We start from the raw sequence: 20,883 nt of genomic DNA on the forward strand, positions 1-20,883 counted from the left end.
CTTAATGTCTTACTGTACCACATGCTGTTTACATTTATGAGTAATAAAGTATTCAATCAATCAATCAATCAATCAATCAATGTACATACATACTGTAGGACTAGCACAGTTTTGACAGAATACTATTTTGTTCTAGTGCGGTAGGTTGTCCCTTCTTTACCTTCTCCAAAACCAACAAGCCTATTTTGATGAATTTGAGGTTGTGTAATGGAAGGTTGATATGAACATAACAATGACTAAAGTGCTTCTCTTTCCATTAAAACAAGTGCTGTTATTGAATAATATTTATCTGTGACGCCCCTCGACTGCCACCCTGTGCCATGAACCACCCTGGCCCCTGGGACTCCATACGGTCAGGTCCTGGTCAGGAGCACCTATAAGCATGTTACAGACTACTGTACCATTATGTTATATAGCCCAGTGGTTCTCAAAGTGGGGTCCGGGGACCTTGAGGGGGTTCCAGGGGGTCCTCAGCTAAATTTGTTAATACAGCATCAAAATCAGTTTGACCCCATTAACCCTATTTTATACTTAAGCTTGTCGAATAGAGACAATCTACAAGCTTATAACGCTTCGCATGGCCACACGGTGTGAACTTGTAGATCTGATATTTTCAAAAAATAATCTTGAAAAAATTGAACAACACAAATCTTATGCGGATTGATGGCACATAATTCTTTCAAGAGGGGTTCTGCGTCCTAATATACTTATCAATTTGGGGGTCCTTGACATTAAAATGTTTGAGAACCACTGATATAGCCTGTTCTGTTTCATCTCTTCTGTCTTCACACTGGAGCAGAAAGTGTTTTGTGTGCCTTTGCCAGAAATACGTTTTGGCAACAAGTCCATAGCAACTTTTACCTTTTTCTCACTTAATCCTCTTTTTATACCTTGATTATACCTAATAGTTGGTGCTGGAAAGCTTCAAGAATGATAAGTGCTGTATATTGCAACATGGTCCACTCTGGATTAGAACACCTTCATTGCGCGCAACACACACACACACACACACACACACACACACACACACACACACACACACACACACACACACACACACACGCCTCCCTTCAGTCACTGTGACTCACACAGACGTCCCTCCACACACAGCACACTCTCCTACCCTGCCCGTGATCATGAAAACTGATGACTTTTCCTGACTGACAGTCATCTTCGCAGACAGTTTACTGAACAACAGTGTTGCTCACACAGCTGGACCCATTACAATACCTTTCTGTAGCTATAACGGGACCTAGTACCTATTACTAATATATCTATAGTCATCGCGGCACATGTTCAAAGTTTTCTGGGATTTACAACATGGAGCGCGTAGAGTGGCGAGTCGGACCCCTGCCTCCAGGCGCATCGGATGTGATATGTAGGTAGGTAGGTTTGTTCTTTATTATGTTAACAGCGCGTAAAGTTCATCCATAAACGTCTAAGGTTTCGTCAGTTTGGCTGCGAGTGCGTTACGGTCAGCAGTGGTGGAAAGTATAAAGTACATACTCAACTCAAGTATTAAGTACAATTTTGAGATATTTTTACTTTACTGGAGTATTTCTAATTTTCGGTACTTTTACTTATACTCCACTACATCTCAGAGGAAAATATTGTACTTCTTACTCCACTACAATTATTTGAAAACTTTAATCGCTAGTTACTTTGTAGATTGTGATTACAAAACATACCTTAACCTTTTCAGCCCTAATTTAAACTTTGGCTATTTGAAAATAACCAATCTACAAGCTTGTAGATCTGCTATTTTCAAAAGATTTTAATACATTTTAGACATATGATTTTGATTACCGGACTTTTACTTGTAACAGAGTATTTCACATTGCAGTATTGATACTTTTACTTAAGTAAAACATGTAGGCTACCTTTTCCACCACCACGGTCAGCCAGCATATTCTATTTGCGCATCTCGTTCACAAAGTAGATTGGATTGTCCAAATAGCTGACAAAACCCTCTTGAGATGGAGCTATGGTTTTGCGAACAAAGCTGGCTCATATAACATTAATAATTAGAACATGTAGCCTATACCATGTGAGCTGTGGTATTTATTTTAGAAACAGTGTATGGTGTATGTATGGAATGCGGATCAAGACCTTTATAAACAAACTGGTCATTTTATGGCAGGTGAGAATTATAAACCAGGCTAAATTAACTTCATACCCGGGCATAGCAGCGCCCATGTGGTCAGAAACATTTTAAAGTATTTGTGAAACTGCTGTGTTGTGCCAAAAAAAAATTGCATTCTAACTCTTGATCAGCTTAAAGAATAATAGACTGCTAAAGAGATTACTGGCAGAAGAGGAATGTTTTAATATTGCCTCTGAACGGGAGGAGGTCTCCTTTTGCATTGCATTGCTGCACCAACGAATAGAATGGATGACTGACAGATAGCACAATGAATGGATTACACTCTGTTTCTTAAATAAAATAAAAGTGTCGTTTAAGGCGATGCAAACCTATGTCTTGCTCTGTGTGCACTGAGGTCCGACAGCAAGTATTTGTTGATTGATTGATTGATTGATTGAATACTTTATTAACAGTTTGCAAAAAAGGTACAGTGGTACAGATTTATACAAAAGGATGCTTAAAAAAAGGATAACCCAAAAAAGCCCAAGGCTTATTTCCCATGAGGTCCTGCGTATTCAATTCATTGAGACATTTAAAGACAAACAATAATACAATAATATGCAAAACATCATTGCAAAATCCATATGCTACTATTTCAGTAAATTGTTAGATAAAATGAGATTGCACTCCAGGGATAACAAGTGAAAACGAAGATACACAGATTATTGTCTATGTCTTTACAATAATCTGAGATGTAGGTTGTCTTCTTTTTGAGGCCACAGGTAGCTTATAGCTCAGGAATTAGGCCTATTTGCGGTTTAGGACTACAAACCACAGAGAGTCAGAGTCAGAGACACTCCTTTTATGACTATTGTGAACTGTCAAAACATGTCCGTAAGGCCGGGGATGGGCCTCACTCATTGCTTGTGTGCGTGTGTGTGTGTGTGTGTGTGTGTGTGTGTGTGTGTGTGTGTCCGTGTCCGTGTCCGTGTCCATCCAGCCATGGGGGTCACCCCCATGGCTGTATGTTGACCGACCTCTCAGGGTGGCTTGGCGGTCCTTTCTTCCCCTGTCAAAGGCGTGTGGAGAGAGAGGATTCTGAAAAAACGTCGGAAATGCCTCTCTCCACCGGGCTTTCCTGCAGGAAACGGTAGAACTGTGGTCTAAACTTGGAAAAGTGACGATATGATGGGGACAGGCAAGCAGGCATGCAGGCAGGAACTGCAGACATTTCCCAGATAGGCTGCCTGAGGCCTCATTGTTCTTTTGACATTACCAAGAATATTAATTAGTGCATGTGGGTCATTTTGTTTTGGCTCAATCTTCAACAACCCACACATACAAACAAGACCAAACTTGAATAGTCACTGGCTTAGACACAAAAAGGCTCCACAGAGACAGACTGGATTTAGTCGCCGCACAAGTGAATTGATTTATCCAGACTTCATTTGTACAGAAACCAGACTGATTCTCAGAGTTTATAATTCCCACACTGTCCTGACGGAGTCCCGTCACGAACCTATCCCATAGCCCACGGGTGTCTTAGTCACTTAACAGACAATGACGGGGTATGTAGCCTATAAACATGCAACTCATGTAAACACACACCACCTGTCTGGATGGTATACACGGTATCAAAATGCAGATAGACTTACATGTTGTCGACATGTGAATGAGTCACACCAGAGAGTAGGCCAATTATGCATCTTGTGGAAGCCCACCGTGGAGTGATACTATACCTCTGATATCATAACGTATGATTACATCTGCAACATGTCAGTGCAGCATTTTGCAGTCTCATAAAAATCCTTCAGGTGACAAGTAGTCTTTTGTGATTTAGTCTTAAGATGACAGATGGACCAGTATATAGCTACATTGCATCCATCCATCCATCCATCCATTCAACAATGCAGTCAACCCCCCCATCTCTCTCTCTCTCTCTCTCTCTCTCTCTCTCTCTCTCTCTCTCTCTCTGGCCAAATTCCAATACCCAAATCTCATGCTCACTCGCTCACTCCACACTCGGCCCTCCAGCTTAATCCGCTCTCTCTAGTCTCTCTCTCATTCCCTCCCTCCCTCTCTCCCTCTGCCTCTCCCTCCCTCACTTTCACGCTCACTGGTATCACATTTGTTTGTAGACAGTTTGTGGTTGCTTTCTATCTCCAGAGGATGATCATGTGATGGGTGGTTCACATCTGTGATGTCATTTTAGTGGAAACTGAGGATAAGCAGAGGCATGCAGGCTTCCTGTCACATAGGCCAAGTCCTGGATCCTCAGCTGGGATAGGGTCGAGGCATAATTGATGCTATCTGTTAGATAAGCTAAATCTATTTGTTTGACCTCTTGTTGATTATTTTTTACTTTCACTTTAGCCTGACTTTTGCTTTGTTTTATTGGTATGTTGTTTTTCAGCTGATACATATCATTTTTCATGTATTGATACATTACTGTTTGTTACTTCAGTAGTTTCACTATCAATCTAATCCCCATGGTGGGATGTCAGAACCACCTCATGGAGAAATTTGTGAGAGCACCACACGGTGGTCCCTCCGTGTCTTGCATGTAAAAATATTTATTGAATTGTTTGCCTGGATTTTTGATTTGCCCAGTCTCCAGTGACTTCAGTGGGTAGTCTGAAAAAGTGGGTCTCAACCATTGGGTCGGATCCAAAAAAGAAAGCACTTACAAAGTGGAGCACTGCCATGTATTGGGTCGGGTCATGACTGTCGTATCGTATGTCAATCTTACTTGAAGCCAAGAATACACTGAAATCTGATCAATTAACAAGTTTAATATGACACATAAGCAATCACTCGGTGTCACTCTCAACAGAGAGGAAGGCTGTGTTCTTATAGTAAACGTTTTCAACTGTAAGGTTATTGTCAATGTAACATCACAAGTTTCCAGGTGTGAAAGAATGGGTGAAATTCACTGATTTGCAGTTACAAAATATTCATAAGAATACAGAAAGGAACACAACCGCTACGGCTGGCATAGCGGTCCGGGCACCTAGGCTGCTAATGCAACATGATCAAATATACGTATACAATTGAAATTAAAATATTAAAAGAAATCAATTAAAAAAATGAAGCAGAATATCACAGTCGCTTGCGCAAGTATAAGATACATCTCTTACTAAAGTGGAATCCTCCTTAGTCCTTATGGATAATAAATTAAGTGCACACACAAGTGTTAGAGAAATCAAAACTGGGTATTCACACAAAAGAGACACTTTGAGTCTCCTACCGGAAGCGCAGCCGGTCATCAAATTATTGTCTTAGGAATGAACTACTAGTAGGTGACCTACTTCTTTAAACAATCTATGAGGCTTTTACTGTGTATGTTTGGGCAAATAATATACAATACTTGGAGGTGGCTGTTTCATTGTCATTTGTTTGTATCCTCAGGATGTGTGTGTGACAGAGGGCAGACTGAGGCCAATCATGGAGTCTGAGCTGAACTGCAGCTCCCACTGTGACTCCGAACACTGCCTCATCCACCCTGGTATTAACAAGCAGCACGGCCTGGAGATACTGCAGAGACTATGTACTCTCAGCATGGTACGCACACACACACACACACACACACACACACACACACACACACACACACACACACACACACACACACACACACACACACACACACACACACACACACACACACACACACACACACACACACATATAGATCATGAAGTCCAATAAATTACATACCTGATTTATTTTTAGGGGACTTGTTTATTGCAATACTTAAGCACCACGATAATACAACACCTAATATATATTCAACCTATATCGTCATATAATTGGTCCTCACTAATGCTCATTATAATATGGTATCGTTTTTGTCGACTCGGTCTGTGTCTCAGAGGAGGGCTGTGGATATGTCAGAAACCTGCCTACCAGTGACATCATCGATGGGGAATCCAAACTAATAGAAACTGCAGGCGTTCTATTCCTGGAAAGTTAGGATGCTATATTGGAAGCCATTGTTCTCGCAAAAAAAACACCAAAAGAACCCCTGCCTAATGATGATGTCACTGGTAGGCGGGTTTCGGAAGTGTCCACAGACACGAGTAGAATCTTTTAAAACATCAGTGTTTGGCACTTTATAGCAGTTTGCACAGTTGCATTTTGCACAAGATTTTCTTATTGAATGATTATGATTCATGAGAGGCAAGTGCAATGTGAAATGTATGAGTGCAATAGAGAGGGTATAACGCTAAGTCATGATTGAAAAGCTTAACATGTACCAAGTGGTTCTGTGGCCAGTGTAATTGGGCTGGACCAAGTCAGAATGGCAGAGGGGGGTTGTGATACGTTTGTAGTTGCTAAGGATATTGTGCTTGTGTAATGTTGTAGTAGTGTGAAGAATTTATATTTATGTGTTCATTGAAAGTTTTAAGATAATTGATGTGGGTTATGTATTTATTGTATGGTTATTTATGTATATATACGCTAGATAGAAAACACCCCTTGACAGTCCAAGCTCATTTGCTCAGCTGGCTTTAAAAGGCTGCCAGTTGACATTAGTTGAGAGCTGTGAATGGAGAGTCAAACAACACCATGCCAAGGGCGCTGTACAGTTTATCCATATAGGTCATTGGTGATGAATACATACCCCAAATTATTTACATCAGCTTGTTACAAAATTATTTACATCAGCTTGTTACAGCACCACCAGGAGGCTGTGTATTCAAGACGGAGCTGTCCGATTTTTCATATTCCATCCTGATTGGCTAAGGTTGGCTTCCAAAGTTTGTAGGAGTGGCCCGTTTTGGCCAAAATGCCTCAAATCATCAACCGATTTCAGTGAAGCTTTGCATGCACATTCCTACTATAGGTCAAGGAAGAAATGCAACAGCCCACTTCGTGTTTTGGCCAACTATTAAACAGTAGGTAGTTCAATCAACATATTTTTTTCCCTGGATTCCTCGGATCGTGATGCATCGTATAGGCCCTGTTTGTGCCAGATAAAATGTTCTGCCATAGCCTAGTGCATTTTCTTCAAAACACACTTCCAAGTGGCTATGACTAAGGTTTGCGGTCCCTGGGTAGGCGACCTGGCGGAGACCTGTGCCCCGAGAAGCACACTTTCCTAGTTATTATTATTATTAATAATAACAATAATGCTAAACAATAATGCTACCAATAATAATAAGTATTTTGGGCCCAAATCTACCAACTTTGTGAAACCTCTTTGGGCATTTTACACCAAAATATTTTCTTTGTAAGAACATACAATGAGTTGTGGAGATGGGAATGTTTTTTTCTTTTGGGGTGGGGAGTGGGGGGTATTCTATGTTTAGTTCCAACCAGCTGTTCCCTTTAAAAGCGGGTCAAGCGGACTGCCCCGCAATATGAGGAACGGATACAGTATAGCTGTCTAATGTCACTTTACAAATAGAAACCGAAGTAGTAGAGAACTCAACACGTCTTCACACGGCATATCACTCTACTTTATGCTGGGCAGGAGGTGAGTTTCATTTGATTTTATCCCTTGTTTTATGTCATTCATGCTTTTCTCTCAGCTTTTAGTTATGCTTCCAGACCTTTCAATGTCTAGATATAGATGTTTCCAAGAGGAGCAGTTAGCTACAGTTGTTTTGAATTACTAGTGCAGTACCCATGTGGGGCGTGGCCACCATTCGGAACATATGCCTGTTGGAAGTGGGCCGGTTCCGTTTTGGAGAATCGCTCATCTGATCAACTTCATACTCAACACTGCAGTCCCTTGGGTCCTCTGCAATACATCCAAGTGTGAAGTCGATCGGATGAACAGTTCTCAAGATATGCGAAAGCCAGACATACGCACAGTAGATACACACATACAGAGATTCTTGGTTTTTCTAACTTTTTCATGTATTGCTTATGTTACTACATGCACAAAGAAATGTCAATGTTATATAGGATGTTAATTTAAACCTGAACCACTCCGGTAACGTCTTTTAAGTCTCAGTGTTAAATTAGCAGTGTGTTAATGTCTCCATTTATGAATCTATTAAACCTGATTTGTGGGCTTGCTGGCTAAAATGAAATATCCTTCAATGAAATGTTATACCAGTTTGTTGCTATTAATGGAAGTGGACAGCTCACAAGGCAGCTGTGACTGTGCTTTTAAAGGGACACTCTTAGTCACAGTTATCAACATTATCTCATATGCCAGAGTATTCGGATACTCTCTTGGCAGTTGATGTGGAGCATATCTGCTTTCAATGCACTCCCATGTTCATCTATGTGTGTTTCAACTAGTGTTTTGTGGGAGTGTCTGTCCCCTTTGGCCAAATGGACATAACAATCTTAATAAATACTTCACCTCTATGAACAAAACCTGCTTCGCAAAAACAATTTCTGTGTTGTAAAGAAAAGGCACCAGTGTATTGTATTTGATAATCTATGTATGTAAAAAATAAAATGGAAATCTGCAAATCTCTTACACCAACATTGTTCTTGCGAAGCGATTTAGTTAGAGATCACAGGCAGTGGCTGGTTTATACTGTAGCAGGCTTGTCTCTAATTGTACATACTGTAGAATTATTTTAAATACTTCACCAAAACTACTTCATAAGAACATTGTTGATGTAATTAAGAGATTCACTGAAATAAAATGTTGTTTTACTTGCATACTTTGTCAATTACTATACTGCTGTACTGAAATAAAGACAATCCAATGGCTTCCACTAAAATCAAACAAACCACAGTATACGTTAGAAAATGGTTTGCAGTAATATCAAGTATACTGAGCCTTAGTCAATGGGCTAAACGTGCTAGAACGGCGGTATGGTCCTTTGATGTTCTGCTGGGAAGGAAAGAAATTCAGTTTAGGGACTGAGGCGACGTTATTACATAAAGAAACCCATCTGTTTGTTTTATTTCTGCATGTGTTCCAGATATGGCTTCTGCTGGCAGTCTGGTGTCTGAGGAGCAGCTTCTCTGTCCCATCTGTCTGGATGTGTTTACCCAACCTGTCTCCACTCCTTGTGGGCACAACTTCTGCAGGGACTGCATACAAGGATATTGGCGGACCATTACAGTGAGCCACTGCCCGATGTGCAAGCAGAAGTTCTATCGGAGACCTGAGCTCAAAGTCAACACATTCATATCAGAGTTGGCTGCTCAGTTTAAGAGATCGGTGGAAATGGGAGCTGATGAGCAAGCCTCAGCCCAAACCTTGTCCCGATCTGGAGAGGTTCCATGTGATGTATGCAATGGGAAGAGAGTTAAGGCTCTGAAATCCTGCTTGGACTGTCTAGCGTCCTTCTGTGAGACGCACCTAGCGCCTCATCAGATCCTTGGTACTTTCAAGAAGCATCGTCTGATCAACCCTGTGATGAACATGCAAGACAGAGTGTGTAAGAAGCACGAGAGGCTGCTGGAGTTATTCTGTAATACTGACCAGGTGTACGTGTGTCAGGTCTGTATCAAGAAGGACCACAAAGCACATGCCGCCGTACCCATAGAAACTGAGAGCCAGGAGAGGAGAGTTCAGCTGAGGGAGATAGATACTGAGGTGCAGCGGAAGATCCAGGGCAGACTGCAGAAAATCAGTGAGATCAGACACAGTATCGAGCTGAGCAGGAGAAACACAGAGAGAGAGACCGAGGACAGCCTACAGGTCTTTGCAGCAATGCTGCTCTGCATCCAGAGAGGCCAAGCTGAACTTGTGGGAGCCATCGAGGGCAGACAAAGGGAGGCGGAGAGGAGGGCTGAGGGGATTATCAAAGAGTTGGAGCAGGAGACCGCCGAGCTGAGCAAATGGAGTGCTGAGCTGGAGCAGCTCACAAAAACTGACGACCACCTGCACCTCCTTCAGCGCTTCCCCACCATCTCCACGCCTCCTGCTACCAAGGAACGGTCCGAGACCGCAGTAGAGAGCATCGTGTATGTGGGGATGGTAAGGCGAGCGGTGAGGATGGTGGGCTCTCGATTGGAGGACATGTTGAAGGCCCAGTTGAACAGGCTGTGTGAGACTGAGTTCCAGAGGGTCCAGCTGTGTGAAGTGGATGTGACTCTGGATCCAGACACAGCTCACCCGAAACTGATACTGTCTGCCAACGGGAAGCAGGTCCATCACGGTGATGTCACACTGAGCGTCAACGACAACCCCAAGAGGTTCTACCCAGGTCTAAGCGTCCTGGGAAAGCAGGGCTTCACCTCTGGGAGGTTCTACTATGAGGTCCAGGTGAAAGGGAAGACAGAGTGGGACATTGGAGTGGGCCTTGAATCTGTCAACCGCAAAGGAGGTAACATGCTGAACCCTGAAGGAGGCTACTGGACCATTGGCCTTAGGGGTGGCAAGCAGTACTGGGCTCTTGCTAGCCCTCCCATCCACCTGCCACTTGAGGACAAGCCCCAATGTGTAGGGGTGTACGTGGACCTGGAAAGGGGCCAGGTGTCTTTTTATAATGTGGCCTCTCGCTCTCACATCTACTCATTCACCGGATACTCGTTTGGGGAGAGAGTCTTTCCCTACTTTAACCCCCGACGGAATCACAGAGGAATCAACTCTGCTCCACTGATTATTGCGCCGTCTCAATCTGACATCCCAGTTATAGTTTGATTCCATAGATATAAAATAGATTTACATATGTTTACAGCCACTGACTTTGCTGGGGGACCCCGTAACACTTACCAATACAAGTTCATAACAAACAAGACACAGAAGCCCCTGTTGATTGAATAATTCCTCTTCTGTGTTTGACACAGTGTTGCCATGAATGGAAATATCCATTATTTACATTTATGTGTTTTTTTTTGTGTTTTTGCTTTTTATTATTGTTTTTCTCAGATACTGTACCAATAACAATGAGCAATATACATTGTGGTGATTGATTTATGTGCTTGCCTCAATAAAGATTTGTTTAAATTAAGCTATAAACTTCTTCCTATATTGTCCCTGAAAGAATATATAAATAGAAAGAACGTAAGGTTATAAGATATTCAGTACACAGTTAACAAAGACTGATATTACATAAAGACACACATATCTTATTTTCCATGTCTCCGTCCTATTATATATGTCATAATGTGTGTGTGTGTGTGTGTGTGTGTGTGTGTGTGTGTGTGTGTGTGTGTGCACGTGTTCACAGATGGGGGTAGAGCTGCCACGGCGGTCTCTCTCTCCAGTGCTGTGTGCAGTGGTCTGGACTCTTCTCTCCAGTGGCATTCTCCTGTCATTCTGCTTCCTTCTGTTCACCTTGCGCTTCAAGAACAACAGGTAGAAGAACACAGATGGAAATATTAATATCTGAGGCACACACACACACACACACACACACACACACACACACACACACACACACACACACACACACACACAAAGATGGATTGATATGTTATGTGGGTAAATAAACCACTTAAGCCCTATTTACCGGTACTTTGTTGTATGACAAATAGATAAAATAGCAATTCTACTAGTTCACAATGTGTTGCATCGCAATGTGTGCTTTTAGATCTACTATTTTTGCTACTTTTGAAAATGACTAAATAAAAAACATTGGAAAATTGGAAGATAATTCTTCCAAAACAGGGTTAATGTGGTTCAAATACATGCATAAAACACATACATAAAAGTAAAAGTAAAATGTGAATGCATTGTGTTTGTGTTCTTTATCAGGATAGTGAAGATGTCCAGTCCCAACCTGAACGTGCTCACTCTCTGTGGAAGTGTCCTCGCCTATATCAGCGGCTTCTTGTTCGCCATTGATGAACGAACGCACCCACAGGACGGAGGATCCAGAGCTGTGCTGCAGGTAACCATGACACCTCACATCGTGACCTCCCAACTCCTATCAATCATTTAATTTATACTGTCGTACGACCGTGGCGCTCGCCGAAAATAGACGATTTGTGTGATGAAGTAAAAACTAAGCTTAAATGCACTGAACCTGCTGCACCGGTTTCTCCATCTGCTTTAAAAAAAAATATATATATATATATTTGTCTTTTATGCCTTTATTGATAGAATTTAGTGAAGACAGACAGGAAACAGGGAGCGAGAGACGGGGAGTGACAAGCAGCAAAGGTCGTCGGGAACAGGACTTGAACCCGCAATGCGGGTTAGAGCCTATAAGTGCCCGGACCGCTCTGTTTTTTGGCGTCCCTTAACTATGTAATGTATCTTTTCCCAGGCAAGGATGTGGACTCTTTGTATTGGCTGCACCCTGGTGTTTGGCCCCATATTGGGGAAGACATGGAGGCTCTACAGAGTGTTCACTCAGCGTGTGCCAGACAAGAGAGTGGTAAGCTTGAAACATCTGGTCTCTTCATTAGGAATATTAGGAATATGTTAACTGTATATATACAGTATGAGTGTGTATGTATGTATGCACGTATGCACGCGCACGCACACACGCGCGCACACACACACACACACACACACACACACACACACACACACACACACACACACACACACACACACACACACACACACACACACACACACACACACACACACACACACACACACACACACACACACACAGAATATGCTGTAATATACATCTTCAGTGACCTTAGTTACACTAAGGTCACTGAAAGGCTTATACGTGAAAGTCATAATACACTATGCTATAGCATGCATTAAATATGGATATGTTCATATGTAGCACAGTAGTGCTGGCACATTTCCAGAGGCCTAATATCTACCTTGGCAAGGGGGAATTACTCTTAGCTTATACAGTAGATCAGTAGATAGATAGATATAGATATAGCTCACTGTGCTGTAGGCTAACCTGTGACGTGTTGCAGATTATCAGAGACATCCAGTTGATGGGCATGGTGGGTCTGTTGATTGTGGTGGACATGCTGGTCCTGTCTGCCTGGAACCTCACTGACCCCATCAGGTGTTCACGCTCCCTTGGAGCTGTTGTCAAGGTACTTCACTTCTTAACTGTAGCTGTATTCCAGTTTCTCAGGGATTATGCACCATTTATGTATGGTCTTGCTTCTTGCAGCCTTTGTGAGAACATTTTTTTTAGTCCAAACTTTTGAATTAATGTTAAATCAACATTTTGCTGATGATAAAGGCATTTATCAGAGCATTAATGCTAATTAGTGAAAGTTTCTTTATCGGGTATAGGTCTATTGTATTAGGCCCGCTGTCTACTATTAGCTGTAAATTCTTGATTTTGCAAAAATCTTGCCAATGCAGAATCACTCTTTCCCCAAGGGACTGGCTGTCCGCATTAGAGTAGAATTGATTATAGGCACTGCCAATTTGGCTGTGTCCAAAGATGATATAAGGTTTCTTTGCTGCTCACTGACAGCATGTGGATTCTATTGCTTTAGGTGGTGGAGAAAGATATTTCCTACTCTTTATCTCAGCTGGACTCCTGTTCCTCTGTATACTCAGATCTGTGGGTTATCCTTATTGCAGTACAAAAGGTAAGTTATCATTATTCAACACTTTAACTATAAGGTGGTCATTTTGGCATTTTCAATTATGACACTCGATTATGATTGGCTCTTGTTTTTATATTCTGCTCTATACCAGTGCTTAACATGCTTAATGAAAAGGGATATTTTCTTTTTGCCAATACAGATTTATCAAACTACTTTAGAAGTGCAATCTGTAAGATTTATGTCCTACCTGGTATTCAGTATTTCCATGGGTCTCTCATGCAAAGGCTGACATTTCTACTTCTGAGCTGCTGCTAAGACGGATCGCCCACTTGGATTGTGGAGACTTTACACTTCAAACAGCTTCAAACAATACCAGCTTCAAACAATGCCTCTTTTCAACCAGTAGTGTTCCTACCCAAGGGAACACATGATCTAAATTTGGAAGAGTAGGTAGACCACCTCCAACCATCTCAATTGTGTCATATTGTATACCCCCAGGGGTCCTTGGGGGAATACCAGGGGGTCCCCAGCAAAATGTGTTAATATTGCTTCACAATCATTTTAACCACTTTAACCATATTTTATACTTTGGCTATTCAAAAATAGCAGATCTACAAGCTCATAGAGCTGCACTCGGTGCGAGCTTACGAGCCTGTAGATCTGCTATTTTAGAAATATTGTGAGAACTTGTGCAAATGTTTGAATATATATATTTTTTAAGCGAATATTTGTAACTCAAACCTTTGCTTCTGGGGGGTCCCTGGAACAAAACATTTTGAGATGGGGGTCCGCGACCAAATACTTTTTTTATTTTGGGGGTCTTTGACCTGAAAACGTTTGTGAACCACTGCTGTACTCTACCAGTACATAAATTCATGTATACCAAAGAACTAAATCATACTACTGATGCAAATCTTTTGAATATCAGGTGAGATTTTGAGGTTTCCGCAAGTTCAGACAGAACATTCAGGGGACTGTATGAAAAGATGTGCATTTTTTATTAGGGAGTATTTTCATACTGACTTTTCCTGTTTTGTCTTCTTTCTTCCATCCCTGCACCTGTGTCTCCAGGGCAGTCTTCTTCTATACGGGACATATCTGGCTGGACTGACCAGCAATGTCAGCCACCCTCCGGTCAACCAGTCTCCTACTATCATCACAGCGGTCACCCTGGTCACCTTGTCCTCGGCCGTGGCCGTCCCTATGACTATCTTCCTGCATGCCTGGCCCAACCTGGTCTACAGTACCGTGGCCGGAGCCATCTTCATCTGCACACTGGCCACCAACTGCGTGCTGTTTGTTCCTCAGGTGAGAGTTAAAAGTATTTATTCCGTAGCCATTGACACCAACCATCTTTATTGACTACATTGAAACACCTTGGGCCTCATTCACTAGCCTGGTCACACATTTCGTGTATAACCTGGTCGTACATTTCGTGTATATACGTAAATTCTGAGGTGCGATTCATGAAAGGGGGTGCAGAGCCGTGATTTGTGTGGATCACAGGCGTATCTTCTTTTTTCTTTTAAGTCACAAGTGCGCTCCTGTGTAGATCATTTGCATCGTTCCACACCCCATTTAACACCATAAAAGGCAACTGGAAATAACCCACGTTGGGAAAAAAACAACAGATTTGCGCCGAGTCGCACCGCCTTGACTACTTGTACATCTGTTCTGTCTGGAAGCGAGTCTCTCGATCGTGCGATGCCGATGGATCAACTGGACGTTAATAGAGTAATGCTCTCATGTGTAATGAGAATAAGCTTACAATGTTTAACCCCACCACCAAATAATAGGCTAATGCATCATGGAGATTTTCTATGAAAGAATGCTCCAATTTGACTGAGGTAACATTATGACTCTGGAATCTAGGAACGTCGAGATTATGGACCAGATTGCGCTTTATTGATTACCGTCCTTTGGATTAACAACAAATCCTGACCTACGTCAGAATGATTAATGGATATGGACACAGCTAGATTTCATCCATAGCCTACTGTATCCTCATAAGATCAGATGGTAAGACTTATTTAGGCTATTGTGTTGTGATTAATAGCGCAACATTAAAGGTGCGCATGTTGCCTCCTGCAACATAATACATGTGGCCACACTTGCAGTAATGAGGGACCTAATAATTCAGCTGTAAATGTGTCAACAGAAAATACATAAAACTCGGTTTGAATTTGCATCATGTCTATTATATGCATCCAAGCAATAGATCGTTTGACATCTTTTTTTCTTTTTTTATATGACAAATGTTGGGTACATAAATATTTGATTTGGGGTTTGGCACTATTGTAATTGATTTTGCATGAAGAATAAGGCATTCTAATAACATATACGTAATTTTGTTGGTAACTATACGTATACACTAATATGTGAGTTTGAGTGTACGTCCGCCAAAATCCATGGGCAAATTTGTTTTGATGAATCAGACTCGTGGAAAGAAGCGGATATGTGCATAAGTTCAAATTGTCCCTTGTATTGTCCAATAAGCAGGGGACGCTGGAAAAGGTGATATCTCCCAGGGGAAAGTCTCACTCTGATGATCTGTGTATGAGATAGAGATACAGTAGTGATGTGTGCAATCAAAGACGTCGGCCCATTAAGCATCTATTACGTCTGGCACCTCCTAATGTTCTAAAACAGACATTTAGTCATTCAATCAGACAGAAACAGTAGCTAGACAGAGATAATGATTCCCTTGAAATTCTTGCTGTTTTGACAAGCTGAGAAATGTATATGACTGCATGCACGTTTGTTCTGCTCCATGTGGGTGAGTTTCCCTTGGGGAATGACTCATGCATGTGATGTTTATGACTCAACACAAGGTAGGCTGTGCCAGCAACTTGATGACTGTAGGTAGCTGTTAGTGAGCTTATGTTACGATAAAGGAATGCACCTCCACGGCGGAAAGGGAGCAAATATTTTAACAATGAGCAATATACTGAAATGCACACCTGGTGATATGGTCCCACGTTCATAGTCTTGGAAACACAGTTTATACTTTATATTCGTGTATGTTACGATAACTGACTTTAAGTTGTGTTTTGCCTCCACTAATTTCACATACACGCCTGCACATGCATATCACACCCACAAATACATACTGTATGCATGCGCACACACACACACACACACACACACACACACACACACACACACACACACACACACACACACACACACACACACACATACACATACACATACACATGCACACACGCGCGCACATGCACATGCATTCATACAGCTGACGCAGTGGCGGCAGTTTGAAGAGGAGCACAACAACCCCAGTCAGATGGCCAAGTATTTCAGCAGCCCCAGTAAGAGCCAGCCCTCTGTCTATAGCCAGGATGAGATCTATTACCTGCTGGGGGAGAACAGCTCCATGAAGAAGCTGCTCAATGAGGTACTCTATCATCCTTCCACCAATCTTAGTTTTCTGTTTTTTTGACAAGTGTATTAATTAAGGCAAGTTGACAAGTGTATTAATATGAGCAACACATTGTTAATGCATAACTAATACTTGCACATTTTTGTTATTTTACATTTTAAGTGTTTAAAATGCGTCCTTTCCAGAAAAATGCTGTGATCGACAGTCTGCAGGAGCAGGTGAATAATGCCAAGGGTAAACTACTCCGTCTCATGTCGGCCAGCCAGCCCCGAGTCGACCAGGAGATGGACTCATCTGGATCCGCCAACCTCAACTCCTGCTCCACACAGACCACAGTGGTGGTGCAGTCCACCCCCCCACCCGAGAGAGACTCCGCCGAATCCCACCTCTCCTCGGCGCGCCCTCTCTCCCCTCGCACCACCAACGCTGTCCCTTCTAAACCTCTCCCTGAGACCTCCCCTGCGCCGATCTCCACCTCCCCCGTCCCGACGTCCTCTCCTCTTCTAACCGAAGGTGCTGGTGCAATTCAGAAGGGTGGCTCACAGGCTGGAGCCGAGATTACGGCGGATGAGTCTAGGGCAAAGGGGCAGCCGCCAGTGTCTCCCAGCATCCCCGCAGAGTCTAAGACAATTGCGGAAACTGCACCTCTATCTCCATCAAACTGTGTCGCTTCCCCACGCACGCTGGGAGACTTTAGCCCTGCTCAGGCAGAAACTTCAGGCGGTGACCCAATCTCACCTTTGGGGTCAGGGGTTAGGCAGGCGGGCTTTGTGAGCAGTGAGCAACTGCAGGAGGTCCTCCAGGAGTTGAGCTTGGATGCCGTGAGGGAAACCGCCCTCCGCTCGCCCAGTCAGGTCTGGGGACCCAGAAGGCCTTCCCAAGCTAACTTTACTGACCCCTCCCTTCTTTCTCCCCTCTCCCTCCGCTCACCTTGCTCGCCCCGTGCTCCCGTCCTCTTCCGCTACCCCAGCATCTCCCCCTATGCCATGAGGAAACGCCGGCCTCCATTTCACTCCCCAAGGGGAGGTCCCCCTGCCTGCTTCTACACGGGTCCAGAGCCTCCTGTCTGGGGGAAGAGGAGAGACATCTCTGGGCCCCAGCATCCAGACAACCCCCCCTCCAAAACATCTGCACAAACTGAAGGGGGCGTCACTGCGGAGCCCACCTCTCTCCACCCGGACAATAGTGACATAGAGGAGGAAGAGGAGGAGGTGGAGCAGCAGGTGAAAAGAAGGGATCGGAGGGGTGTTTTAAAGTCTCACAAGTGTTCCCGCGTACCCCACCCAGGACGCGGCCCTGCGTCTCCCTCGCATACGGAAGCGAGTGGCGAGGGCGGGCAGGTTCATAGACACGCTAGAGACTCATGTGGGTACTGGGATTCAGACTCCAGCAGCTCGACAGACTACTGCTACTACCACCGACCCTACTGTGAATGGTGCCTGCAGCGTGGCTCCCTGCTGTCGTCTGACAGCTCCTCGGACTCCTCCGACAGCGAGTATGGAGACTACAGCAACCTCTACCGCTCGCCACACCCTGTGGTCTTCAAAGAGGACCTCAAACCCACTTTTGTATGAATGGAGGATGTCCGTGCTTATATAAACCAAGGGTCATATCGTTGATGGTTGCTATTGTTTCATTTCCTCAGTTACATGCACTTTAAATGACCCAATTCTTTTTTTACTATTGAATACTGTATGTGTCCTAAACAGCTGGTCTGGACACTGGTGATGCACAAAGCTGCCATTGAGGATAACCGAAGAACTAAATCCATGACATGTAACTAATAGATTGACTATACTTTCAGTAAGAATATGCGTCACATATGAAGAGTCTGGATATTTTAAGTGTATAGCAGTCCAACAAATTCAAAGGAGTCTACTCATCAAACTGATTATGAAAACCAGTCTATCTCGTAAGCACATGTGCACAGGTTATTTTTTTCTTCTTCAAGAAAGAATGCGCTAACATAAGTAATTGTATATTTCTGCTGTCATATGAAACCTGCATGCTATATATCAAAAAACATTTACATTTTGGAATACCTTTGAATAGTTCCAGACGTCAAATCCTAGAATTTACTTAATGAATGGACAATGTATGCAGGGAAATGTTTAATTAGATTAAAGAAAAACACAAAATCAAAGTAAAAACGGTTTCACATCACAGCAAAAATATGCACCTTTATCTACCTTAGACATATTTATTATAATATTTATTTCCTGTCGATTGTTTGATTTGTTTTCTTTTTTAATTCTTTGGTCCTCTATTTTATTGATGGACAGTCTCAAACATCTTGATCCTTTAACATGACGGCATGCAAATTGATTGTGTCATCTCTGGTTTACAATTTGATCTAATTTATTGGCTCTTTTTTTATAACTTACTGCTGTTACTGTTCAACATTACATTTTGTATTACATGATGGTAAGTGAAGGAAGTGCTGAGTTTATAACTACCTACTTACATTTGCGATGTGGTGTGAGTTTTTTAAGTCGGCTAATTTGGTCAAGGGGCACCGTTGTATGACAAAGTATAAATCGAGCTTAAATCAGACCTACTTGGTTTAAGATGTGTACTACCTTGTCAGAGCATTTCTCCATTTTGTAATGTCAATTTATTGTTTTCTTTCCTGTACATTTGATCCTGTTCTTGGTTTTGTAATACATCAATAACATTCTTTATCGGGCTAATGTACAGGTTATTGATTGTGAGCTTGTGTATGTGTGTGTGTTCTACACAACGCCAGAACATATTGGCATATTTTCTATACATGTATGCACATACTACTGTCCACTGTCTGTCCCTGTTTTAACCACTCTCAGATGGTCGATTGGCTGTGACCTTCTTCGGTTTTCTATGCAGGACTTACATCATAATCTTTCACTAGGCTACCTATCTCATACCATAATTTTCATATAGGCTTTCCTTTTTATCCACATGCAGCTTTGACAAGATTTTATTTGGATGATTATGGACAGCTAAAACAAAATCTATTAGTGTCAGATATTTCTCAGGTAAACGATAATACATTTTCTTGGATTTAGATGTTTTCGTGATATTTCATTAATTTTCCCTTATTACTTACAAAGATAATTCTCAATAGTGTCCATCTTTCTCTCTTCTCCCCTCCCTCTCTTATCTTCATCGCTACTCTATCTCTATTTCTACTCTATGTATTTTTTTCTTTTGAAAATGGTACAATGTCTATTTGCCGGGGGAGTTGTTGCACTGAAGGGAGAATGATGTCTCGTGTTACTTCTGCTCTGCTGCCTGTGTTTAAGACTGCTGTCTTTTATTCTGCATCAGAACCATCAGAGGGCAGCCTGGTCGCCTGGGAGAAACTTATTTTTGAGAGCATACTGTAAAGGGACAGTATAAATAAACACACAAAAGAGACCCATCATCAGCATCATTGCAAAGGGAAAGTGGGCTTTTATTCACAGTTGAGATAAAGACCAGCATTTAGTTCAATTAAGATAAACATAGTTTTTCATATGAGAGGATTGGGCTATGTAAGAAACAAATGACAAGCCAGTCAGGTGGTTTCATTAAATGTGATGAAATAGCATTTATAATATGACCTGTTTTGGTAACTTTTGGATACCGTTTGAGATATCCAACATTATGACACACAAAGCACCATTGCATGGCCAAAACTACCTCAAACATCATGACCCTTTTAAAGGAATGTAGATAAGTCAAAATCCTTAGTTGACAAAGTGAACATTTATAATTATAAAGGCAGAATCCCGTGCAGAGGACAGACAGGGGCCTGCAAAGTCCAGACTCCAGCTAATGACATGGATGCTTATGAAAAACACCCTGCCACCACTCCTGCTCTGACACACAATATGCACACAAACACACAAATCCCTAAAGCAGAGGTCTTCAACAGGGGGTCCGGGACCCCTAGAGGGTCCTCAGAGTTACTACAGGGGGTCCGCCAAATCTTTGAGGGATTTTTACATTAACCACTTCAACCAAGCATCCCTATTCTGAGGAGAACTTTAGCCAAAAATAGCAGATCCACAAGCACACAACCCCTGGCACTGCA

The 20,883-nt window shown here is 42.5% G+C and overlaps 2 protein-coding genes across 4 annotated transcripts; both read left to right on the forward strand.

Moving 5' to 3' along the window:
- The first annotated feature begins 1,177 nt into the window (after window positions 1-1,177).
- Window positions 1,178-20,196, forward strand: gpr156 (G protein-coupled receptor 156). Of its 3 annotated transcripts, none has more exons than XM_084084984.1 (10): window positions 1,178-1,386; window positions 5,492-5,644; window positions 11,176-11,303; window positions 11,703-11,838; window positions 12,217-12,327; window positions 12,839-12,964; window positions 13,379-13,474; window positions 14,504-14,740; window positions 16,686-16,844; window positions 17,015-20,196. In XM_084084984.1, the coding sequence occupies exons 2-10, from the start codon at window positions 5,528-5,530 to the stop codon at window positions 18,401-18,403; spliced, it is 2,499 nt and encodes an 832-aa protein (XP_083941110.1). In that variant the 5' UTR covers window positions 1,178-1,386; window positions 5,492-5,527; the 3' UTR covers window positions 18,404-20,196. The 3 variants fall into 3 exon arrangements, with proteins under 3 accessions (XP_083941110.1, XP_083941112.1, XP_083941111.1); XM_084084986.1 differs by having other exon boundaries at window positions 1,178-1,382; XM_084084985.1 differs by having other exon boundaries at window positions 1,178-1,378.
- LOC311064921 (E3 ubiquitin-protein ligase TRIM21-like) lies at window positions 8,979-10,872 on the forward strand (the record flags this gene model as incomplete). The annotated part of the gene is made up of 1 exon (XM_084084987.1): window positions 8,979-10,872. The coding sequence occupies one exon, from the start codon at window positions 8,979-8,981 to the stop codon at window positions 10,644-10,646; it is 1,668 nt and encodes a 555-aa protein (XP_083941113.1). The 3' UTR covers window positions 10,647-10,872.
- Window positions 20,197-20,883: the final 687 nt, after the last annotated feature.

The sequence above is a fragment of the Gymnoscopelus microlampas genome (genome assembly GCF_963454915.1).
Source record: "Gymnoscopelus microlampas genome assembly, chromosome: 17".
Lineage (NCBI taxonomy): Eukaryota > Metazoa > Chordata > Actinopteri > Myctophiformes > Myctophidae > Gymnoscopelus > Gymnoscopelus microlampas.